The 26,721-nt window shown below is 44.4% G+C and overlaps 1 protein-coding gene across 3 annotated transcripts in view; it reads left to right on the plus strand.

Moving 5' to 3' along the window:
- LOC126188073 (tyrosine-protein kinase transmembrane receptor Ror-like) overlaps positions 1-26,499 on the plus strand; it is a 675,128-nt gene extending 648,629 nt beyond the window's left edge. For all 3 annotated transcript variants that reach the window (XM_049929521.1, XM_049929522.1, XM_049929520.1), the window contains 2 exons: positions 1,798-1,956; positions 24,473-26,499. In XM_049929521.1, the coding sequence (XP_049785478.1) occupies positions 1,798-1,956; positions 24,473-24,814 (501 nt within the window). In that variant the 3' untranslated portion in view covers positions 24,815-26,499. The remainder of the gene's footprint in view (positions 1-1,797; positions 1,957-24,472) is intronic.
- The last annotated feature ends 222 nt before the right edge of the window (positions 26,500-26,721 follow it).

The raw sequence follows: 26,721 nt of genomic DNA on the forward strand, positions 1-26,721 counted from the left end.
CTCGACCACCTGATCCAGAGTATTTCAACTAGTTGTGCGGCCTGTGTATGTGTGCATAGTGATCATATCCCATACTGATGTACATGCGCAGAAAACAGTGGCGTTTTGTAGCACATGTGTTTCGTGACGGTTTTCTCAACCTATCACCGATGCCGTGGACTTACAGATCTGTGTCGTGTGTGTTCCCTATGTGCCTATGCTATTAGCGCCGGTTTTGTGTAGTGCCACGTTGTGTGGCAGTGCATTCTGCAATTATTCTTAATACACTCCTGGAAATGGAAAAAAGAACACATTGACACCGGTGTGTCAGACCCACCATACTTGCTCCGGACACTGCGAGAGGGCTGTACAAGCAATGATCACACGCACGGCACAGCGGACACACCAGGAACCGCGGTGTCAGCCAGTTTGCCGTGGCATACGGAGCTCCATCGCAGTCTTTAACACTGGTAGCATGCCGCGACAGCGTGGACGTGAACCGTATGTGCAGTTGACGGACTTTGAGCGAGGGCGTATAGTGGGCATGCGGGAGGCCGGGTGGACGTATCGCCGAATTGCTCAACACGTGGGGCGTGAGGTCTCCACAGTACATCGATGTTGTCGCCAGTGGTCGGCGGAAGGTGCACGTGCCCGTCGACCTGGGACCGGACCGCAGCGACGCACGGATGCACGCCAAGACCGTAGGATCCTACGCAGTGCCGTAGGGGACCGCACCGCCACTTCCCAGCAAATTAGGGACACTGTTGCTCCTGGGGTATCGGCGAGGACCATTCGCAACCGTCTCCATGAAGCTGGGCTACGGTCCCGCACACCGTTAGGCCGTCTTCCGCTCACGCCCCAACATCGTGCAGCCCGCCTCCAGTGGTGTCGCGACAGGCGTGAATGGAGGGACGAATGGAGAGGTGTCGTCTTCAGCGATGAGAGTCGCTTCTGCCTTGGTGCCAATGATGGTCGTATGCGTGTTTGGCGCCGTGCAGGTGAGCGCCACAATCAGGACTGCATACGACCGAGGCACACAGGGCCAACACCCGGCATCATGGTGTGGGGAGCGATCTCTTACACTGGTTGTACACCACTGATGATCGTCGAGGGGACACTGAATAGTGCACGGTACATGCAAACCGTCATCGAACCCATCGTTCTACCATTCCTAGACCGGCAAGGGAACTTGCTGTTCCAACAGGACAATGCACGTCCGCATGTATCCCGTGCCACCCAACGTGCTCTAGAAGGTGTAAGTCAACTACACTGGCCAGCAAGATCTCCGGATCTGTCCCCCATTGAGCATGTTTGGGACTGGATGAAGCGTCGTCTCACGCGGTCTGCACGTCCAGCACGAACGCTGGTCCAACTGAGGCGCCAGGTGGAAATGGCATGGCAAGCCGTTCCACAGGACTACATCCAGCATCTCTACGATCGTCTCCATGGGAGAATAGCAGCCTGCATTGCTGCGAAAGGTGGATATACACTGTACTAGTGCCGACATTGTGCATGCTCTGTTGCCTGTGTCTATGTGCCTGTGGTTCTGTCAGTGTGATCATGTGATGTATCTGACCCCAGGAATGTGTCAATAAAGTTTCCCCTTCCTGGGACAATGAATTCACGGTGTTCTTATTTCAATTTCCAGGAGTGTATATGAGCATAAGTGTATACAGAATAGCTTCCTCATCTTTCAAAACACGCTGGCTAGCTGTCACTTATTGAATCTGTGCCTCGTTAGAATAGGCATGTACTTAGCCATATGAAAATTTTACAAATGATTACCTCACCGCTAGTAAACCTCACCTTCTGTTGCAGGTGGGCGGGTCGCGGATGCTACCGGTGCGCTGGATGGCACCTGAGAGCGTGCTGTACGGCCGCTTCACGCTCGAGTCCGACGTCTGGTCCTTCGGCGTTGTTCTGTGGGAGATCTTCAGCCTCGGCAAACAGCCCTACTACGGACAGTCCAACGAGGAGGTCAGTACAGCTAACTGCGTACTGCGAAACCGGCATTGAAATCATTGAGGAATTATTAAAGTAATCCACCAAGGCCGGCCGGTGTGGCCGAGCGGTTCTGGGCGCTTCAGTCTGGAACCGCGCGATCGCTAAGGTCGCAGGTTCGAATCCTGCTTCGGGAATGGATGTGTGTAATGTCTTTAGGTTAGTTAGGTTTCAGTGGTTCTAAGTTCTAGGGGACTGATGACCTCAGATGTTAAGTCCCATAGTGCTCAGAGCCATTTGAAACATTTTTTAAATCCACCAAGAATGTACAAAATCATCGATAAGACTTAAGTCGAAATTCAGTTCGTATAATCCGATCTGGAGCAAATTGGGGTATAAAAGATGCTTTGGGGAGTGGGAATAATGTCCAGGATGAAAGAATATCTAGATTTGTTGATGACAGAGCTATGGTTACTGCTGGTGGGTAAGAGTCGCAAGGCCCCACTGAATGGCGTAGTCTGCTAATCGTTAATATCTCCTCTCTATTTGGCGCCCACTGCAATTGTTTTCATCGATCTCTGTTTCACATTCATTGCCAACTTTTATCTCCACAATCACTGTCTCTTTCTCTCCCACTGGCACTATCTCCTCTCCCTTCCACCGTCACTGTCCCTCTGCTACTCCTTTTCAGCATAAACAGCGCAAATATGTTGGCATGTCGAAATTGAGGAAGGCGTAATGAGGACTGGCGCAGCTGGTTCCCCATCTTTCTGTCAAATACTTTCTTAGTTTCCGACAGGAACATTCTTCCGCTGGTTCCCATCCTCTGCCTGCTACAGCAAGGTGTGCTTCTTATACAGGGTGTTACAAAAAGGTACGGCCAAACTTTCAGGAAACATTCCTCACACATTAAGAAAGAAAATATGTTATGTGGACATGTGTCCGGAAACGCTTACTTTCCATGTCAGAGCTCATTTTATTACTTCTCTTCAAATCACATTAATCATGGAATGGAAACACACAGCAACAGAACGTACCAGCGTGACTTCAAACACTTTGTTACAGGAAATGTTCAAAATGTCCTCCGTTAGCGAGGACACATGCATCCACACTCCGTCGCATGGAATCCCTGATGCGCTGATGCAGTCCTGGAGAATGGCGTATTGTATCACAGCCGTCCACAATACGAGCACGAAGAGTCTCAACATTTGGTACTGGGGTTGCTTAGACAAGAGCTTTCAGATGCCCCCATAAATGAAAGTCAAGAGGGTTGAGGTCAGGAGAGCGTGGAGGCCATGGAATTGGTCCGCCTCTACCAAACCTTCGGTCACCGAATCTGTTGAGAAGCGTACGAACACTTCGACTGAAATGTGCAGGAGCTCCATCGTGCATGAACCACATGTTGTGTCGTACTTGTAAAGGCACATGTTCTAGCAGCACAGGTAGAGTATCCCGTATGAAATCATGATAACGTGCTCCATTGAGCGTAGGTGGAAGAACATGGGGCCCAATCAAGACATCACCAACAATGCCTGCCCAAATGTTCACAGATAATCTGTGTTGATGACGAGATTGCACAATTGCGTGCGGATTCTCGTCAGCCCACGCATGTTGATGGTGAAAATTTGCAATTTGATCACGTTGGTATGAAGCCTCATCCGTAAAGAGAACATTTGCACTGAAATGAGGATTGACACATTGTTGAATGAACCATTCGCAGAAGTGTACCCGTGGAGGCCAATCAGCTGCTGATAGTGCCTGCACATGCTTTGCATGGTACGGAAACAACTGGTTCTCCCGTAGCACTCTCCATACAGTGACGTGGTCAACGTTACTTTGTACAGCACCAACTTCTCTGACGCTGAAGTTAGGGTTGTCGTCAACTGCACGAATAATTGCCTCGTCCATTGCAGGTGTCCTCGTCGTTCTAGGTCTTCCCCAGTTGCGAGCCATAGGCTGGAATGTTCCGTGCTCCCTAAGACGCCGACCAATTGCCTCGAACGTCTTCCTGTCGGGACACCTTCGTTCTGGAAATCTGTCTCGATACTAACGTACCGCGCCACGGCTATTGCCCCGTGCTAATCCATACATCAAATGGGCATCTGCCAACTCCGCATTTGTAAACATTGCACTGACTGCAAAACCACGTTCGTGATGACCACCAACCTGCTGATGCTACGTACTGATGTGCTTGATGCTAGTACTGTTGAGCAATGAGTTGCATGTCAACACAAGCAACGAAGTTAACATTACCTTCCTTCAATTGGGCCACCTGGCGGTGAATCGAGGAATTAGAGTACATACTGAAGAAACCAAAATGAGCTCTAACATGGTAATTAAGCGTTTCTGGACACATTTCCACATAACATCTTTTCTTTATTTGTGTGTGAGGTATGTTTCCTGAAAGTTTGGCCGTACCTTTTTGTAACACCCTGTATAAAGCGAATTCTGTAGGTCAATAAAATTTTGACAGTTTATTTGTGTATTTCTACATATTTATGTACTTTGATACGTATGAATAACAAAGAAGTATGGGTAATATGAGGTTAGCAAAAGATCGTTTACTTTACATTTTTTTCTGGATACTTTGCTCATCGATAGGAATTCATCGGAAACTCCCGCCTTATGATTTGTGTCTTAAAAGAGTAAAAGATGTTATTAGACACATTTTTTTGTATTTGCAGTTTTTAGAGTTTTACATAACTTTCGCCGTCATTTTAAGTTCGTTTCGGGCACGTTAATATTCTTTGTAGCCCCCTTTCCGTCACTTGCGCACCACCTTGGGCATATTTGTATAGGCTAAAGTATCCACAGTGTAGAGACTGCGCGTTATGCTTTATTGGTGAAAAAATACTAAAATATAGCTTGGTGAACTCAGAACCCTTTTGATGACCCCATAACCCTTGCCATTTGTTCACTACGTCAGTTAAAACAAAATTTGCGCTTCAGACCGGATATTAGATGAATAACTTTGGTAATTTTCAACCTCTGGATCTTGGTAATGGATCATAATACCGAAAAAAGTTTCAAGGTTCCCAGAGAACATTGTCTTAAGAACATATAGTAAAAATTTCTACGTTTTGCCATGAACAGAAATTAGAGAAGTGGTCAGCCCAGCAGTTGGTACCTTTGGTGTCCAAGAATCATGGTTTTTCGGGTGTGTCTTGACAACGGATACAGATTTTCGAAAGCGGATGGTGTTCCTAGATGAATGTCTAAATAATGTACAGTTGGAATCTGAGCCATTTGCTATGGTTAGTTATTTAAATAATGGCGACCTGCGGTGCAAAACGGCTAAAAACCTGTTCTTTCGTCTTTGAACCTCAAGGTCTCTATAACGGATAAAGATAAACTCAGTTTTGGCCTGATGCCGCAACACTTGTTCATGGTTGCAAAAAATAGAACACAGGATAATTTAAAAGTGTTTTATTAATATCGATGGCTTTAGTGCGGCTAGTACATCTCCACGTTATCTTGAGCAGCGGAGACCGCATTAGTCATATTTAAGAGCCATTGCGGACTCTGCTGTTCAAAATAATTTAAAAATGCGCGAAAAGCGTCATTATTAATAAAACACTCGCCACAGAGATTGTTTTCTATTTTTTGGAATATCGGTACAACTTTCAAATTTCTCCAAGAATAACATCTTAAGAACGTACGGTAAGAATTTCAAAGATCTGCCACGAATATAGATTTTAGAAGTGGCCATCCCCACAATTAATGCCTTTCTTACCCGAACATCATGGGTTTTCGAGGTTTCCTCAGGAACTGCCCGTGGCCAGGAGGTCTTTTATAAGCCGCTCAAGATCCACCCTCGACCACACCTAACACAAAAGAACCAACCAATGCACCATTTGCCTGCGATGGAGGAAGTCTGTAACGTTTAAAATTTGACACCGTAATGGAGGATAGCTACACCATGCCCGTTCTTCCGATAGGTCTACAAATGGTTTCTACACCAACGGCTATCCAAAACACTTGACCCTTTGTCTCTGTGATCAATAGCACCCGAGATATGACCCCCTGAAAAATAACATTACGCTCGGCTCTTTGGAGATCGTGCACGGGCCGATACATTACAATCTTTGGACAACAATTTACAGGATGAGCATAAAATCTTTCCCTGATTACAAAAATTTTTCTACAGAGATATGCTCTCCTAGACAGATATAGGTATACGGTTAGTTGCAAATGGTAAGGTAACACATACTGCTTTTTTTTAATACATTGTCACATGTGCTTCGCTTATTGCCCGTGGAATGTCTAGATGATACTCAATTTCCATGTCTTTGTCGTCATCTCTTTTTTCATCGTCTCTACAACATGACAGATTTGTGCCGTAAGAGTCTGCACATTAGGCGCTAGTGAAATGAGGACTTTATCCTTAACGTAACCCCACAAAAAATGGAGTTATGTCTGCTGAAAGTTTAGGCCATGCTGTTTGACAGTCGCTACTGATCCATCTGTCCGGAAAGGTTTCATCCAAGAACTAGCAAACAAATAATTCGCAGTGTCGCAGTGCACCATCGCGTTGAAACATTAACCATAGTTGAAATTCCTGTAACTCTAGCGCAAGGTGAAGCTCCAACATTTCCAGGTAGACTGTTACAGTAATGGTACGCTCAGTGAAAAACAAAGTTACAGTAACTGCGTTGTGCACTAAGCCACACACCATACATTCACTTTCGGCCTGTCCCTTATCTTATGAACGACGATATATGGCTTCTCTGAACCAAATATCCGCTCCTAATGCCTGTTTACTTTCCCGTAAACGTGAAAAGTCGCTACATGGAAAATACAAATCTTATTAAAGTAATTATTGTTTGTATCGATTCGTTCACAATGTTTCCATCAAAACACGTCTGGACCTATCAGTTGGCTGCGAAGCTTGTAGTAAAATTTTCATCACAGTGCTTTCTGAATATGCCTGTCTGGAAACGCGAGATGTAGATTTCCGCGGACTGCGTCGAAATGCTGCCTCCACGATATCTACAGTGTTGTCAGTTACTTTGGGTCTACCGGTTTTCTGTATTGTCACCAACAGTGGCAGTCTCTTTTCATACCATCCTTCGATGCTCTTCACATCTGGCGGAACTCGACCGAACTGTCGCTGAAATATAAAACGGTACCGTGATTCCTGAAACTACAAAACACATTGCGCTTTCTTGTATGCAAAAGTCCCTTACGGCAGCAGCACCTCCTGTATTACGCTACCTGTAATAAGAGAACAAATTATATTGTCTCAGAGCACAAGTAGATGTACCTCTATCAAACGTCTATGAGTTAAACTATCATTTGCAACAAAACGCTTAGCTGTATCAAGCATAGTTTCTTAGAAATAAATTTGAGAACTCAAAGAAATTCTGTATGCCCACACTGTATTTTGGGTAAAAGTTACGTCATCGTTGACTCAGAAATTTTAGAAAAATTAAATGTAAGAACAAATATCAACGGTATAGTGATGGGAATTAACAAGAAAGTGGCGCTTGCCACACAAAAATAGCATCAGTGTATTAGAAATTGGAAATGCCATTTGTTTAAAATTTCACTCAGCTGAATAAGTCATGTAGAAGAAGCATCAGGTAATAATGTTTTCATGAAACACAAGAACCATATAATTAAAAAATGAGAAGTACCATTTTAATGAGACATAAGACTCAATCAATAAAGGACACATATTCTTTGCAAAATTAAAGTACTTACCTGGATGAATGAGTCAGGTGAGAGAACCCGTCGTCTTTTTTTCCTCTGCGCCACAATGGCCCCTTCCCTAGTGACGTGTGCTGATTGTGTCTTCTTAATCGTACCTCTTGAGTGTAGGTGACTGTATGTAGTTTGGTGTGATGATGTGCTGTAAGATGAGAGGATGAAACCCGGCATCTGTACGCACTCTGTTCCTCTCGAATAGCACTAAGGAGGCTGTTGAGCTTAACGTCCCTATCCGAACGATGGATTCCCATCAATAACGCCATGTGCCCTCATTCCGTAGGACAAAATTTAATCCATGAGAATGGTGTGAAGACTGGTAATCGGAAAATTGGCGCCACCACTTTTCCTCCACTTGTCGGCCAGGTATTTGTGATGAAATTTTCTGCCAGTTATCGATTATCTTCGATAGAGCTCAACCACACGGGTGTACATTAGAGACCTCAGTACCGAGGCGGCTACATTACTCATCTCATATTTGTTAGATTTTTCGATTTCGTTTTTAATTATCTGGGGTAATAGTCAATAAAATTCTTCTGAGCCTGAGACCGCATTTTCAACGTGTAAAACTTCTGACCTTTTGGCAGATGGCCTGGGTGGCCGAGCGGTTCTAGGCGCTAGAGTCTGGAACCGCGCGACCGCTACGGTCGCAGGTTCCAATTCTGCCTCGGGCATGGATGTGTGTGATGTCCTTAGGTTAGTTAGGTTTAAGTAGTTCTGAGTTCTAGGGGACTGATGACCTCCGAAGTTAAGTCCCATAGTGCTCAGAGCCATTTGAACCATTTGATCTCTTGGCAATATCGACTTTCCCTAGCGTTCGATGTAGGGTGCTTGGTACTCACCAAATTGAATCGTATGAACACCTGCGTATTTCCATCTTATGAAAGTATGCTGTTTCAGAGCAACGACACATAGAAGATTTATAAAAATGGTTCAAATGACTCTAAGCACTATGGGACTTAACATCTGAGGTCATCAGGCCCCTAGACTTAGAACTACGTGAAACTAACCATCCTAAGGACATCACACACATCCATGCCCGAGGCAGGATTCGAGCCTGTGACCGTAGCAGCCGTGTGGTTCCGGACAGAAGCGGCTGAAGATTTATAAAAATACTTCGTTATTGGTACAATTTGTATAATTAAAGTCGCTTAATTACATGTCGCCAGTTAAATCCTTCATGAGATCTAAGAGGTCCAGTCAGGTCATCGTGGTGTAGTGGTTATGTGCGTTGATTTATGAAATTAACTACGTGTGAAGCATATGGTTCGTGTTCAGCCGTCTTAATTCTTTTTTTTTCGCTTTAGCATTTATGAAAAATTCCATAACTTCCTTCCTAATTTAGTAGATGTTCAGTAGTGTTTCAAAAATGGTTCTGAGCGCTATGGGACTTAACATCTGAGGTCATCAGTCCCCTAGAACTTAGAACTACTTAAACCTAAGTAACCTGAGGACATCACACACATCCATGCCCGAGGCAGGATTCGAACCTGCGACCGTAGCGGTTGCGCAGTTCCAGACTGAAGCGCCTAGAACCACTCGGCTACACCGGCCGGCCTCAGTAATGTTTGATGCATATATATATATATATATATATATATATATATATATATATATATATATATATATATATATATATATATATACAACAGTGTTCACTCGGGAGTGACTGTGGTAAGTTCCTATGGGACCACATTGCTGAGGTCATCGGTCCCTAGGCTTACACATTACTTAATCTAACTTAAACTAACTTAGGCTAAGGACAACACAGACACAAAACCATGCCCGAGGGAGGACTCGAACTTCTGAAGGGGGAAGCCGCGCGAACTTGGCAAGGCGCCCTATACCGCGCGGCTACCCCGCTTAGGTCTCATGAGTGATTGGTCATTCTCCATAATTTACAAATTAAACACCAAGCTCGCAAATCGAGTAAATATTCAAAATACGTTGATCATCTGATAAAATAAATTACCACTCAGAATAAAAAACTTAGACTAGACTGACATCTTTGCAAAAGAATTAAAAGGTAACGTAGTCTCAGTCACGTATAAAAATAAAAGAAGAAATTTTACGAGCTAGTTCTTTGGAAACACTTGTTTGTCAAGAAACGTGGTGTTCCCCTCAAGTGCCCAAGATGCTACTCCAGGCGGGTGTAAAATGAATGTGTGCAACGGAAAATAATAAACGTTAAAATGAAGATTTGGCGCTGTCTGACTACCCCCTGAAGCAGGTCTTAGGATCTCTTAATTATATAAATTACAATCTAAACATAAATAAATAATGAAGGCGACTAATCCTACTAAATGATAAACGTCATTCCTGCTTATATATTTATTGTAGATTAAAAAACATTTTAGATTACAAAGTTTACATTTCCTAAGTAAAATTATTTATAAATTGCCCAACGCTGCCCCTTATTAAGACCGCGTGGTCTAATACCAATAACGCGAAATGACTGACATCATCTACATACCAAACACTAGAAAACATTACTTTCGGAGATGATCTACGGTGGTGTGGAACCTCAGTGGAAATAAACTAACGTGATCACAGCTGTTTAGCTTTTATAGCCCTAATAAGCCGAAGCAGTTTGCGATATCACCGTGTGTACTGCGTCCGGTGCGTCGAAGTGCTGGTTCTCGTACTCGTCTGCGACGATGGAAGAACTCCAGCCACAATAAAATTCTTTCAAACGCTAGGACGGCAAAGGCAGTCCTCTGACTAATATACTCTAATACTGTCTTCTTCTCTCTGTGTTCTACAGACGAGAAACGCGAACTCCCAACCACAAGGACGGAGTTCAGATAACGTCTCAACGTAAGTATAGGCAGAAGTGGTATCAATCATTGAACGCTGCGTACTCAACGACGACTTCCAACCCGGAGGCAAAGTCCACAATCGTATAACTTCGCAACAGTGCTGTGCCTAACTATAAACTCTCCTGAGAGCAAAGGCAGCATGTCGGTCTGTCTCAACAAAGCTGTGTTCGACCGGCTGTCACACACGAGCGCTCGCAACGGAAGACCTCATCTCTCCAGTGCTGGCCTCCCAGCAAGGCTCAGCTCCCCACCCTCGTAATTCCGAAAACGAATCATGTTCCCGAAACCACGGAATATCCTCCCTCTCTACGGATTCTTCCGTACGCCAACCAACCATTTTTCAGTCTTTTGTCGTCCAGCGCGGAAAGTTTGTGAGGATAAACCTATACTCGTGCGATGGTTCGCTTCTGAGTAAAAATCCTTGGAAATAACCCAGCATGCGTATTTTCCGAGGTGCCGCTTCTTCGTTCCTCCCACCTGCGTCCAATATTTTCAGCGTTTCCGAAGTATAATCCTTCCAGTTCGGCTACAACACCTGCCGGTCGCGACCTTATTGTGCTTCAGCGCTTAGATGCTACGACATCCGTGTTGCTATTTCCTTTGTTTAAGCAGGACCAACACATCTGTGTGGGCCTTCCACCTAGAGGGACGTCGAACAGATGTGCAGAACTATAGACCTATATCTCTAACGTCGATCAGTTGTAGAATTTTGGAACACGTATTGTGTTCGAGTATAATGACTTTTCTGGAAACTAGAAATCTACTCTGTAGGAATCAGCATGGGTTTCGAAAAAGACGGTCATGTGAAACCCAGCTCGCGCTATTCGTCCACGAGACTCAGAGGGCCATAGACACGGGTTCACAGGTAGATGCCGTGTTTCTTGACTTCCGCAAGGCGTTCGATACAGTTCCCCACAGTCGTTTAATGAACAAAGTAAGAGCATATGGACTATCAGACCAATTGTGTGATTGGATTGAGCAGTTCCTAGATAACAGGACGCAGCATGTTATTCTCAATGGAGAGAAGTCTTCCGAAGTAAGAGTAATTTCAGGTGTGCCGCAGGGGAGTGTCATAGGACCGTTGCTATTCACAATATACATAAATGACCTGTTGGATGACATCGGAAGTTCACTGAGGCTTTTTGCAGATGATGCTGCGGTGTATCGAGAGGTTGTAACAATGGAAAATTGTACTGAAATGCAGGAGGATCTGCAGCGAATTGATGCATGGTGCAGGGAATGGCAACTGAATCTCAATGTAGACAAGTGTAATGTGCTGCGAATACACAGAAAGATAGATCCTTTATCATTTAGCTACAAAATAGCAGGTCAGCAACTGGAAGTAGTTAATACCATAAATTATCTGGGAGTACGCATTAGGAGTGATTTAAAATGGAATGATCATATAATGTTGATTGTCGGTAAAGCAGATGCCAGACTGAGATTCATTGGGAGAATCCTAAGGAAATGCAATCCGAAAACAAAGGAAGTAGGTTACAGTACGCTTGTTCGCCCAGTGCTTGAATACTGCTCAGCAGTGTGGGATCCGTACCAGATAGGGTTGATACAAGACATAGAGAAGATCCAACGGAGAGCAGCGCGCTTCGTTACAGGATCATTTAGTAATCGCGAAAGCGTTACGGAGATGATAGATAAACTCCAGTGGAAGACTCTGCAGGAGAGACGCTCAGTAGCTCGGTACGGGCTTTTGTCAAAGTTTCGAGAACATACCTTCACCGAAGAGTCAAGCAGTATATTGCTCCCTCCTACGTATATCTCGCGAAGAGACCATGAGGATAAAATCAGAGAGATTAGAGCCCACACAGAGGCATACCGACAATCCTTCTTTCCACGAACAATACGAGACTGGAATAGAAGGGAGAACCGATAGAGGTACTGAAGGTACCCTCCGCCACACACCGTCAGGTGGCTTGCGGAGTATGGATGTAGATGTAGATGTAGATGTAGCTTCAGTTCCGCCAGCCGTTTCATTTCCATTGGCGTTCCAACCTCTACTAGCATAGGCAATCATTCATTACGCCGTGTTTATAGTAAAGACACTCCGTCACCTTTCATGTAATAAACGTTAACAGTTATTTACAAGACGTACGTGACAAAGTCAGTCTCCTTTATACATTCATATATACGATGTACAACCTACCACATGATAGCTAATTGTGTTTGTAGATCACGGCAAAGTATGTGGATGAGTGCTTGCAAGGTGCGACATTATAGCCACCTTACAAGCGCTGCAAACCACTACGATCACATGTGTCTATTGACAGCTCTTTCCTCTTCGTTACCTTCATTCCACACTGACGATCCCTCAGTATTGTTCGCGATGCTCTGAAGAAAAGTGAAATTGGAAAGGTAGAGCTTGAAAGAGTGACAAGAGAAAGCAACGATTCGTCCCCGTTCACTCACCTCAGCTTCCTACGGATAGATATTTGCGATGCAGCCTGGAGCTCAGTGGGTGAATTGCGTATACCGGGAGTAAGCGTGGCGTCCATTGCAAATCCGACTGCAGTTCATATGCCGGTCGTTGCCTCCAGTAAATTCCTCCTCTGGCAAAGCACTGCCAGTCCGTGACGTTATGGCCGGCTTTTAGTGCACCATAGGTCGCTACACTCGCAATGTCGCATTTAGGTACAATAATAAAAGCTCCCATTGCAACGAGAGATCGGAATTTGCCCTCACTCGTAGAATAGAAATACGACGAGGGTAATAACATTTTTTTTAATTTTTTTTTATTTCTCGTCCTAATCTGACCTAACTATTTTTCGCTTTCAGATTAGATTAGATTATATTTACTTTCATTACAATTGATCCGTAGTGAGAAGGTCCTCCAGGATGTGGAACATGTCAGAAAAACAATACATGACAAATATTTACAACTAAAACAAATAAGCTAATGTACCATTCCACAGGTCCCAAAAGTTTTTTCATTTATTTTTAAGGTAATAAACATGTAATACAACTACTATAATACTTATTTACAATGAACACATTACTGCACTGAAATGGTGCAGAAGTTATATATATATATATATATATATATATATATATATATATATATATATATATATATACAAATCAATTGGTTTTACAGAGAAATTCATCAATGGAGTAGAAGGAGTTGGCCATCAATAAATCTCTTAGGCTTCTCTTAAAGTGACTTTCATTGGTTGTTAAGCTTTTTACGGCTGCTGGCACGTAATTGAAAATGTGTATTCCTGAATGATGCACACCTTTTTGTACAAGACTAAGTGACTTTAAATCCTTGTGAAGATTATTGTTATTTCTAGTATTGATTCCATGAATTGAGCTGTTTCACTCCTGACGTACCGAATTAGTGCGTATAATTACTCCGTATGGACTATCTGTTTCTACTTAAGTACTTCCAGTTCTTTTACATTACAGTCGTGTTCAGTTGGTTTCCTTTTTACGATTCGATGTGCTTCAAAATGGACACATCCTTACACATTAATGTAACCCCCGCGAAGGTACGACGTCGGCGTTCAGTAACTACTCACAGATGGCAGGTAGCTGCACTAGCAGTGGAGGATATAAAAAGCGTGTCGTGGGACGCGGAAAACTGTGCAGTCGCTGTTGTCATGCGGAAACGGAGCTATTTATGTGATGTCCAAAAGGGCATGATCATTGGCTTTCGGTCCAAGGGTGAAGAATTTGCGAAACGGCTAAGTTTGCATACCGTTCGGGGTCGCCGTGGTTAAAGTATACCACCCATACTAAACGGCGCTATCCGAAATCTGTGCCGAAACAACTGTGGTCCACAACGGGTCATAATGAAAGGAGTGCACGATGACTGCGGACGAACAGATGTGCAGCTGTTGAGCAATGGACCGCCTAGCAGCTGTTGAGCAATGGACCGCCTAGATGAAACAAGGGGCTACCAACAGTGTCTTCTCAATGACCGTTCAGCGAGCGTTGCTGCGTATGGGCCACCACAACAGACGCCTGGTACATGCATCCATGCTGACTAACTTTCATCGGCGACGAAGGTGGAATTTGCACACCAGTACCTCAACTGAATGTCCACTGATTGGCAACAGGTAGTCTTTTCAGATGAATCACGTTTAAACTGCATCGTACAGATGGCTTTGGCGTGTACGCCGTGAAACGTCGCAAAGCAAACACCCTGCAGCAATCGTCGGAAGGGTCCCGGCAGCCGGCTGCTGTGGCCGAGCAGCTCTAGGCGTTTCAGTCCGAAACCGCGCTGCTGCTACGGTCACAGGTTCGAATCCTGCCTTGGGCATGGATGTGTGTGATATCCTAAAATTAGTTAGGTTTAAGTAGTTCTATGTCTAGTGGACTGATGACCTCAGATGTTAATTCCCATAGTCCTTAGAGCCACTTGCACCATTTTTTGGTCCAGGCAGGAGGTCTGGGGTGGGGAATGTTTTCGTGACATTCCCTGAGTGATCTCGGCTTCTGAAAGGCACAATAGATATTTGGGGCCCGTACCCACACCTACATGCAGCTTGTTTTTCCTCGGAAAAATGGCAACTACCAGCAGGATAATACAAAGCGCCACACAGTTCCCAAGGTATGTGCGTGGTTCGAAGAGCACCTGGATGGGTCTAATGTACTCCTCTGGCCACTAAACTCCCCAATTTAAAAGCAGTCGAGCATCTGCAGAACCACCTCGATCAAGCTCATAGCGCCTTCCATCATCAACCGAGAATCCTACAAGGTTGCCCAGAAAGTAATGCACCATCCTTTGTGATGCAGTCTCTGCTCATTTTCTGTGCTAGCCAATTTATTTTCCTCCTATTATTTCTTTCCCCTATTTGTCTTTTCTAGTTTGCCGTTTGTAACACAACACGTTCCCAATTTTTTCTTTCTGTTTCACAACTTTTATTCTCCTCAAAATGCACATCTAAAAACTTCAAAAGTATTTCTCCTCTCACCACCACAGTGTCCACATCACGATTCCACATAGGCCTACACGCCTTAATTTTTTATTTAATACTCCTCATTCATCTACGAGGGTAATCCCACAAGTAAGGTCTCCTATTTTTTTATAAGTACATACACCTGGTTATTTCTACAATGGTTTACATCAGTTTACAGCTTCAACATTTAGCTGTTTTTCGACATAATCACCATTTCTGTCGATGCATTTTTTTAGACGCTGTGGCAGTATTTGTACGCCCATGTGATACCAGCTCGCCGCCATGCTGTTCAGAAAGTTATGAATCTCTTCTTTCACCTCGTCGTCGGAGTTGAATCGCTTTCCGGCCAAATGTTCTTTTAACCTAGGGAACAAGTGCTAGTCACTGGGCGCCAAGTCAGGACTTGGGTGATCACGTTCCACTGAAACTGTGGCAGGAGAGCAACGGTTTGCCGAGCGATGTGTGGACGAGCGATGTCATGGAGAATGTGTACGCCCTTGCTCAACATTCTTCTTCTCCGGTTATGCATTGCCCGTTTGAGTTTTTTCAGAGTCTCACAGTACCTGTCAGTGTTAATTGTGGTCCCAGACGGCATAAAGTCAACCAACAATACCCCTTTCCGATCCCAAAAAAACGGTTTTTATGACTTTACCGGCAGACTGTGATTTTTTTAAATTTCCGCAGCTTTGGCGAAGAAGGATGCCGCCATTGGCGTGATTGTTGCTTGGTCTCAGGTGTAAAGTGGTATGCCCTGGTTTCGTCACCCGTGACAATTGAGTCGAGAAAGTTGTCCTGTTCGACTGAAAGGCGGTGAAGAAATGCGCGGGAAGCATCAACTCGTTGCCGCATGTGGTCCTCAGTCAGCACGAGTGGCACCCATCTCGCACACACCTTCCGGTAGTTCAATGTTTCCGTTAAAATTCTGTGAGCGGTGCTTCGGGAAACCTCAGGAACCAACTTGCAGAGATCATCCAGGGTGATCCGCCAATCTTCACGCATGGTTTGCTCGACTTTCAACACTGTCTCCTCAGAAACTGACGGTCTCCCGCTCATTTGTTCGTCGTGAATTACGGTCCGACCACCTGTAAACTCTCTACACCACTTCTAAACATTCTGCGTGGTGTCTGTTTGTTCTATATTGTGTCTCCCTACCACTTTCGCGCAACGACGCTCTGAGCGTGTTTTTTAGGGAATTGACTAGTTTGAATCTAGGACCTGTTGCTGGTAAGGAGACGCCAGACCACACATGACATGTAGAATTCAGAAGAGTTCAGTGAGACTAGCGATGATATAACCAAATACTTAATGATTTCAGCGTCAGCTCCACTGCACTCCCTGTAAAAGAATCTTAATACTAACTAAATTTAGTGGAAGGGGTTCAAGTTTTCCTATTTTTAGTTAGCTGGTAAAATAACGTCGAAAATGCAGTTAAGTTTACCATGGGAAATTTTATTCTACTCACAAAACATCGTTTATAAATTGCACTATTGATAAAAGGAAATGTTTTAATACAGGATGGTGAAAACCGACTGTGTTCAACAAAAATGTGAACGAATATTCCCTGAATGGGTTTTCAGGTTCTACAATCGATCGAAGGATGATCTATGCCATATTACATCTATAATCTAGGCTTAAATTAAGTTTCACAAAAGAGAAAACTATCAAAATGGTCTACAGTGACCCTCAATTATCTTTAATTACTTATCTAACTTGTCGTAAATTACAGTGGCTGATGTGGCTTCTCAATAACTATATAACAGAAAAATCATCGCGTTTCAGATTTTTACTTCAAGTGGCAAATGTGAACACCATGAGCTTTAATTGACGATCGACACTAGTATTACGTAAAGGGGATGTAACAGATGAGACTTCTGCAGTTCTGAGTGAAGCCTTATGCGCTCAAAAATGCGGCATCGTGTGCGTTCATTACCTTGTCGGTGTTCGTCAGGGGGTGGTGGACAGCACAGCTCCGCTTTACCTCGCTGTCTCGGAAGCAATTCTCTCGTAACTTCTCCTTACTACTATTTACCTCAGTTGGTTTAAAAAAAACTATCTGGCTGTGTTTTCACCTGACCAATCAGGGTCTCAATGTTAACCTTAAGCTCCGCCCACAAAAATTCTGTCTATCCAATGAGAAACGTTATACTTTTCGTGGTGGGGCAATGTTTTTAAAGTTTGCAACGTAACAGAGACGCGAAAGAGTCTCACACTAAAACTTGCAGCTGGTGTGGTCCTTTTAGCGTTATCGTAAGATCTATACTGTTCTTTTGTAGGGCTCTATCTTTTAACATGGGCGGGAGGGTGGTCCTAACGTAACAGAGACGCGAAAAAGTCTCACGCTAAAACTTGCGGGTGGTGTAGCCCTTTTTGTGTTATCGTAAGTTCTATACTGTTCTTCTGGAGGGCTCTAGCTTTTAACATGGGCTGGGGGGTAGTCTTGACATAGCAGAGACGCGAAAAAGTCTCACGCTAAAACTTGCGGGTGGTGTGGTCCTAGCAGTTAGCTGGTGACGTGGGTGTCCGTCCGTCCCTCATCGTAGGGCCTTCCAGCTTAACACGGTTCTGCTCTCGGCTTCTGTTCTCGTTTCTCCCCTCGGAACTGCGTCTGTCTCACGGTGGGAAGGTATGACATGCATTTAGGCATTCTTGTGTTAGTCTGTGGTTTTCCATTTGCTCACTCGTTACTCGTATTACTTTGGTTAATTTAATGTCACGATTTATTCGGAGCTATTGACATACTACTGGATTTGCTTATCATGTCAGGGTTTTCATGGAAGGTATTGGATTTGCCTGACACCTTACACACTTACAAACATTTTTGACATCAGTGCACGACTCACCATACACTTCCGTCAATTGGCGATGGATTTCAATTGGCGCAGTGCCCTTTGCGTTCAAAAACTAAATAACTGCGCGCATTTCGCACTTGGCGGCAGCATCCAACGGGAGCTCCATTCTCAACGGCAGCCAAGCCAAGACTGAGCGCCTCAGCGCGGCATGCCATGTTTACACACAGCAGGTGAAGCACTCTTCATAACAGTGTGACCAAATGCCACGCAAACAGAGTTCTGTACTTATAAAAAAATAGGAGACCTTACTTTTGGAATTACCCTCGTACATCTACATCATTCTCCTTAAACCACCCAACGGTGTGTGGCGGAGGGTGCTTCTAGTACCACTAGTTTATCCCCCCGCCCTTCCCCCTCCCCCCCCCCCCCTCTTGTTCCACTTGCGGATGCCGCTTGGGAAGAATAATTGTCGGCAAGCTTCTGTATTAGCTCTAATTTCTCGAATTTCGCGAGATTTACGTGGGAGGTAGTAACATGCTGTCTGAATTTTCCCGGAAAGTGCTCATCCGAAATTTCAGTAGTAAACCTCTCCGTGACTTACAGCGCCTCACTCATAACATCTTCCACTTGAGTTATTGTAACGCTCTCGCACCGACTAAACGAACCCGTGAGGAGACGCGCCGCTCTTCGTTGGATCTTCTCTGCATTTTCTATCAGTCCTACCTGGTAAAGATCTAACACTAATAAATAATACCCAAGAATCGGTCGAATAAGGCCTTGGAAGCCACTTCTATCGTGGATGAGATACTTTTCCTTGAGAGTCTTCTTATGAATCTGAGTTTTGCATCTGCTTTAACTACCATTTGTTTTATGTCGTAATTTCACTGAAGGTCGCTCTGAATAGTTACTCGTAGATATTTTGCGGTAGTAATTTGTCATCTGCAATGTTGTATAGTAGAGGATTGCTTTTCTTTGTGTATGTACAATATGTTACATTTATTTGTGCTCAGGGTCCTCTGCCAAACCCTGAGCCATTCATCAGTCGCCTGCATATCGTTCTGCAAATGAAGACTACCTCCTAGAGCTGCTACTTTCTTATAGACAACCACATCACCTGTGAACAGCCTTAACGAACTGCCCACGCTTTCTTCTAGATCGTTTAAACAGACTGTGAACAACCATTCCTTGTGCTACTCCGGGAATTCCCTGTACACACCTGACGATTTTGCTCAGTTAAGAGCGACGTGTTGAGTCCTGTCTGAAAGAAAGTCTTGAAAACAGTAGCAAATTTGATCCGATAGTCGGGAAGCTCGTATTTTTTAAGAAAACGGCAATGCGAGACTGAGTCAAATGTCTTCCTGAAGTCAATGAACACAGCATCAGTCTGTGCGCCATTGTCTACAGCCCTATGGAGGTCACGTAGGAACAGAGCGAGATGAGTTCGCAAGACCTCTGTTTGCAGAATCCATGTTGATTTTTGTAGAGAAGATTTTTGTTCTCCAAAACGTCATAATTCTTGAGCATATAACACGTCCCAACAAACTGACGTCAACTATATGGACTAATAATTATGTTCATCTGTCCTACGACCCGTCTTGAAAACGAGAATGAACTGCGCCTTCTTCCAATCGCTAGGCACTCTTCGTTGCTCCAGCAATCTTCGATAAACTGCAGCTAGGAGGGGAACAAGTTCTTTCGCATGATCTCATACCGTAAATCATATCTCTTGCAATAGCTATCCTCGTTTTGATTTTTTATTATGTGTCATATCCTAGGTACCTGAATTTATCAACTTGCTTCACTAACTCATCACAAATTTTCAGTTCTGTTTTCCTTGACCGCATTGTAAAGATCATTTCTTTAGTCTTTTGCATATTTACCTTTATTCCACGTTCCTTACAGCTGGTGTTCATTCCTTTTAACGGATTATTTCATTTTCTCTCAGTAGTACCACGTCATCTGGAAATATTATACGTTTTATTTTCCTTCCTCCTACTGCCGCTCCACACATTTATTGAAGGCAGTTCTTACTGAATGATCTAAAAGGATGTTAAACAGAGTAATTAAAAAACAATGTTATCCCCTCTCTTAGTTTTAATTCCTTCTTTCATCACATGGCCTCTTTTTACTTTTCGAGTGATATATAAATTGCTTACTAGTCACTTTTCCTTCCAGTTAACTTCGATCTACTACTGAGATAAAAACTTTTTAACCATTTAACTCTGTCAAAACCTTTTTCCATCTCAACAAGAGTTGCAGGAACTTCTCTACCTCTTTTTTTGTATGTATCCCCAATTATTCGTAAAAGTCCAGTGGAATCTCTTGTACCTTTTCCCCTCCTCAAGCTGAACTATTCTTCATCAATTTTTGATTGCAAATGTCTGTTTTCCTTATTATACTTTTTGCTGAATGATATACCAACGGTTCTAGGCGCTACAGTCTGCACCAGTGCGACCACTACGGTCGCAGGTTCGAATCCTGCCTCGGGCATGGATGTGTGTGATGTCCTTAGGTTAGTGAGGTTTAAGTAGTTCTAAGTTCTAGGGGACTGATGACCTCAGATGTTAAGTCCCATAGTGCTCAGAGACATTTGAACCATCTTATATAGCAAACTTATTGTCATATATAGTAAACATTTCATGGCATTTGTTTTCTTCGCAACTCTCATTCTCGCCACCCATCTTTCTCATAAATTTAAATGCAAAAATTCAGTATTTCTGCGTTTTCTTGGCTTAAACCTCTGGTAGAATCATTCTGAATCCCATCTCCACTAGTTTATTTTCCAAGTGTCATGTCCTTAACTTCTTCCATAATATTGGAGGACCTTTTTCCTCTCTGAGCAATCCTTATTCGTCCTCCATATCCAAAGCACCGGGACGACCTCTTGCCCCACAGCATTCTTGTAAATACCTCTTCCATAGATTCATTCATATTTCCTTTATTTTTTGCAATTTCATCATAGTTCTCATCTTTTTTCATCCACACAGTGTTCCCCTTCTTTCTCAAGACCATGTTATTTACTTATCGGTACATTATAAACAGACTGCTTGAAAATAACAAAATAGTTTCTTCCATAAACATGACACGCAAGTAACTGACACAATTGAAAAGCCAAAAAGTTGTTACAGCAGTGAATGTGACTAAGCATGTCGAATAAATGGTGAAAACTGCAGCGCACGCATCGTGTGAAAAGAGTAACGAAACAGCGGCTTCAGGATTTTCCACATTCACTGCACAAAAATTTAGCCACGCGACGTGTGAGCGGTAGTGTCGCTTGTGAAGTCGCAGAGGCGTAAGCCTGGCCCAGCATTCAACATCACAAAAGAGTTCAACAGCCCAACCAACTCCCAGTCCGTCTTGCGCTGAACTGGGGGCATGGTTACTGCGTTGAAAGGGTGCAACTGACTGCCATGGGTGTAATTCACTGTCATGCAGCACTTCTAGAGATCTCGGTGTGCAACATTATCATATCTTAGTGGCGGTGAAAGACGATCATAACCGAAAGTACTTTCAGCCTTTTTCCTCACTTCTTAGCTGAAAACTGCTTTCCTTTAATTTTAGATCGTCAGTCTTGTGACTGGTCTGATGCGGCCCGCCACGAATTGCGTTCTTGTGGCAGCCTCTTGCACCCTACGTCCTCAATTGCATGTATTCCAGTCTCTCTTTTCCCCTATAGTTTTAACCTTTTACAGCCGCTCCTGTTACTACATAAGTTATACGCCAACGCCTTAACAAATACTCTATCATCCTGTCCTTCCTTCTTGTCAGCGTTTTTCGTACATTTCTGTCTTCCACGATTCTGAAGAGAACCACCCCATTCCTTATACGTCCACCTAATTTTAAGCATCGTTCTGTAGCGCCACATCTCAAACTGCTCAGTTCTCTTCTTTCCCTATTTTCCCGCGGTCCATGATCCGCTACTATAATATACTGTGCTCTAAAATGCCTTCTCAGATACTTCTTCATCAACATAAAGTCTGTATTCAACGCAGGTTCTTTTAGCCAAGACTGCCCTCTTTGGCTGTGTAGGGTCCTACGTGCTTCATCCGTCATCTCTTGTTTTGCTTACAGATTAGCTGAATTTCGTATCTTCGTCGGCTTTGCGGTCATTAATTGACTGTATCGCGGTCACCCATTCTGATTGTATTACGTGAATATTAGGAGCACAGTTGCACGTAAAACACTTTTGCACGCACGACACTACGATGTTACCTTTTTAGAGGGGCCATTGACATGTCATCGGGAGCTGAACAGTACCAAATTTTGCTGGTATTCGAAAGATACGCGTAGCCTTACATTGCCAGTGGAGATGTCGAGTTTGTGTGTAACATGACTCAAATGTGGCGATTGGCTTGAGTCTACCCTTCGATAGCGCACACTTTGTCATATGCGACGGACGTACTTGCCTGGCCTTATCTTTACTCGTCTGCCATATGTCTTTCACTATTAAAACAACATGTTGTACTAATATTACACTCACTCCGTAAACTTTGACTAGTTGGCGATGAAATGAAGCTTTAACTTCCTTATTACACTTGGCACTTAAATCGATGACTACGTATCCATCACCACCTCCATCTTCAAACCGTATTTCGTACTATTGTGGTGCAATTACCTCCATCTACCGACAGCGTTTGAAATCTTTGATCGTCTCTTCTATCTAGACACAGAGTTTAATTCACACGACATATTTATCCATCGGCGACAGATTTTGTTATCATCCTTATGGAACAATGCTCGTATTGAAGAGTAGATATAGAAAGATGTGTGATTCACAAACCTGGTTATCAGTGACACATAACTCATCCATGTGCACTGACACGTAGTAGAGCCACAGCTCCAGTACAAGTATGCCTTACATTTGCATCGCCATCTCCAAGACCCAGGCAATCGTCATAGGTCGTACCACTCGCTCCTTCCGGCTCCTGGATTTCTCCCTTACTGTCTGCGCCCGTCCTGTCCGCCTCTCCTCCACCCTCACCTACCTTGGCCTCACCATTGACCGTCACCTCACCTGGATCCCTCATCTCCGCTCCATCCAATCCAAGCCCCACAACCACCTCCGACTCCTCAAACTCCTCTCTGGCCGGACATGGGGGTTGCACCCCTCTATCATCCTCCACACCTAAAAATCCTTAATCCGTCCCATCCTCTGTTATGCCAGTCCTGCCTGGATATCTGCCCCCCCCCCCAAATTCTATAAGTCCATCCACATCCTTGAGCGTCATGCACTCCACCTTGCCTTCCGTATACGCCTCCCGTCCCCCACACGGATCCTCTATGATCTCATTCCTTTCCCCCATCTGCTCCTATTCCTCGAACATATCCGCATCATCTACACCTCCCACCGCCTTGAACGCCCTCGCCCCTGGTTGCTCCTCTCCTCTCCCATCCCCGCCCCCTGCCACGTCTTCACTGTTGTGTCCCCACTACCCTCCATCTCTACACCCTACATCTCCTTTCCCAAGGTGGTTTCCATCAACTCTCCCTCCCGGATGATGCCCTATCTTCATCCATTTATCCCTCCTATCAACTCTGATCCTCACTCCCCCTCCTTTCCTCTGTCCTTTCCCTGGGCTCCCTCTCCCCCCCCCCCCTTCCATCCTGTTTACTCCCCACCAAACCTCTACCTACTTCCCTTCTCCCCCCCCCCCCGAGTCCTTTTGTATTCCACTCCTCTGCCTTCCCCACTCCCTGTCGCTTCTGCCCAGCACCCACCACCCCTCTTATGGGTCCTCATCCTCCATCGGCTCCTTTCCCGCCTCTCCCCCTTCGCTTTTCCTCTCCTTCCCCCCCTTGTTCCCATCATCTGTCCAGTTCCCCCCCCCCCCACCTGCTCTTGGCTGTGGTATGTCACATTTGCCAACTTTTTAGTGCAATGTTCCAGTGAATGTTCAGTGTTGTTCGTCTTTCTCGTGTTGCAAACAGAAACCATGCTGTCACTGGGTGTGACTTTTATGTCTTTTGCGAACAGAAACCAGACTGTCGCCGTGTTTTTTAATTGTCTGTCTATTGTTTTACCTGTCTGCTTCGTCTGTGTTTTTTTAGCATCATCATCCCTTTGTTCTATGTTTTAAGTTCCACGATTTTTTTCGCCATGTTACTCTTTAAGTCTCCGTTTTTATCACCTGTTTTTATTATTTATTCTCTTCATCTTTTTAACAAAGTCTGTAGGCTGAAGAGCGGCGTACTAAGCTGCTCCCAGCCCGCCCCCTTCGTGGGGAATCGAAATACAATAAAGGAAAAAATATATATAGTAAACCCTAAGTTAAAAATAACGCATCGCTGTATGAGAAACACAGAGAGTGGATGGTGTTTACAGGTGGTGCGGCTGGTGCTGGCGGGTCAGCTGCTGGCGCCACCCGAGGACTGCCCGCCGCTGGCGAGCCAGATGATGCTGCACTGCTGGCGCATGGAGCCGCGGGACCGCCCGCGCTTCCCGGACATGGCAGCCAGGCTGGCCGAGGCGCAGCCCCGCCTCCCGCTGCCGCCTGGCGGCTTCCCGCTGCCCGCTCCCGCCGCTTCCGCCTCCAACTCCGCCCCCGGCGCCGCCTCCTCCGCCTCCGGCGCGACGTCTCCCAGCAGCGCGGACGTCTTGGACGGCGACAACTATCTGCTGCCGTCGCCCTCAGCCAGGGATTACTTGCAGCCGCTGCCAGACTGAGGTTCCGCCCCCAGTGCAGACTCCCCCACCGCCCTCACGGCGGGGAGATTCTGTCTGCCGCACAGTGGATCTCGCCCTCAGGTCTCCGCAAAAACTCGCGAACCGGCCCGCCTCGGTGGAGGCTGCCTCGGACGATTTTCAGGACCACTGAAAGCATCGGTCTTGCCCACGGTGTCGTACACCCACTTAGCGTCGTGTCCTGCCTCGCCCACCTCGTGCGCGGATGTCTGACCCGTAATGGACTCCACTGTCTATAGTACAAACGATCAGGTGGTTTACATAGCTGCCGGACCAGCTGATGGAGAACTTGTTGGCCACCGGCCATGCCAAATGCCAGCAATGCAATGAGTTTTTTCGTATCATTTCACACAACTCAGTTCACGACAAACACGTGCCGTATTCAAACCCACGTCTTTGGCGGCTGATTCAGTAGCTACTCTAAGCGAAAATATGTGAGAAAAAGAGGACATGAATCTTCATCCCATTGTTTTGCTAATGGGCGTCGCGTCCAAAATAATTTGAACAGTCTTTGTGAAATACTTCAAGTTCGTTTCACGAATCTTTATTGTTAAGTTGTGAATACGCGGTTCATGTTTGCATGGAAATTGCCTAATTTTTGAGTGAGAGGTGTTAAAGATACATCTCTTTTGAGTGATTGTTAAAACTGATTGAAAATCCAGAACTCATGTCGTATGCTTTACAGTAGTTAGCGACGTACTGTTCCTTAACCGCCTTTGAATTAATTACTGTCCACTGTCTTCAATTGCGCAGCAAGCTGTAACTCACTACTTATTACTACTCGTACCTACCACTCCTCTCATGTAAATTTCCACCTCCTCCCACCATCTGCAGATGGTCGACCCAAAACTGACAGTCGTAGATATTGCTCAGATGTCCTTATCCCTTGTTTTTGAATCCGGTATTACCTCAGAAATTCATCTAAGCCCCGACATTCGGCCACTTCTGTAACAGAGTTCCTTGTAAATAACGATTCTTCTTCGTGGAACTAGAACCTGCAAGGAAGCTGTGAAAACAAAATACCATATAGCCATATCGATCTCTCTTAGCCATCACACGTGCGTCATTTGTTACATTTTATGTGTCAGTGTTCGTCGAGACCTGTTCTATATTAGAGTACTGTGCGTTACAAGTACAACAGTGTAAAGTGAAATACGTGCGGATACGCCTCCGTTGGAACAATACCAAAGAAGTTCTTCATCTCCATCTTCAGAGGGACTACAGTGCATCATAAAGACTCCTAGTCAATAATAGGTGAGTGCTTCACGAAATACCTCATATCTCTTGCGATGAATATCGTCTTCCGTTTATGGGAAACAGTGGCGCTCACCTGACAGTTTTTCTCTTAATGTGTGTACCTTTCTACAGAGAAATCTTTGCTCAAATGCACCTTTATACTCATTTTCGTATACAAATACGTTGTTGCGTGTTTTACGCTGTGCAGTGTTCAGTTTATATAAATAAATCAATCGTTAAAAATATTTTAAAAAATAGTAGTCTGTCCTGTGTACCAAAAAATAGAAACTACATTAAACTATTGTGCCAATAATTAAAACACCTAGATCTATTATAGAAGTAAGAAATTCTCAAATACAATTATATGTGTTGTTTGTCATTCAGTAATTTTAATGTTAAGTTTTCTGGATGTATTTATGTGGAATAAAGTGTTACCTGTTTCCTACACTAATTTACAGAATTCTCTTTCCGAGACTCAAGATAATGAAGATATTGCTTTCAAAACATACAGCAAAACATATGACAAAGATATAGCGTTATTATTGTGCCAAACCTATTATCAAATTCAGTAGAAATAATGGTGAGTAAATTTCAAAAGAAAAATTTGGGTACTTCGGCATTCGGACACAGCTATCTTGTTTATTTTATAAAAA

Source organism: Schistocerca cancellata, chromosome 5 (assembly GCF_023864275.1).
Source record: "Schistocerca cancellata isolate TAMUIC-IGC-003103 chromosome 5, iqSchCanc2.1, whole genome shotgun sequence".
In the NCBI taxonomy this organism is placed as follows: Eukaryota; Metazoa; Arthropoda; class Insecta; order Orthoptera; family Acrididae; genus Schistocerca; species Schistocerca cancellata.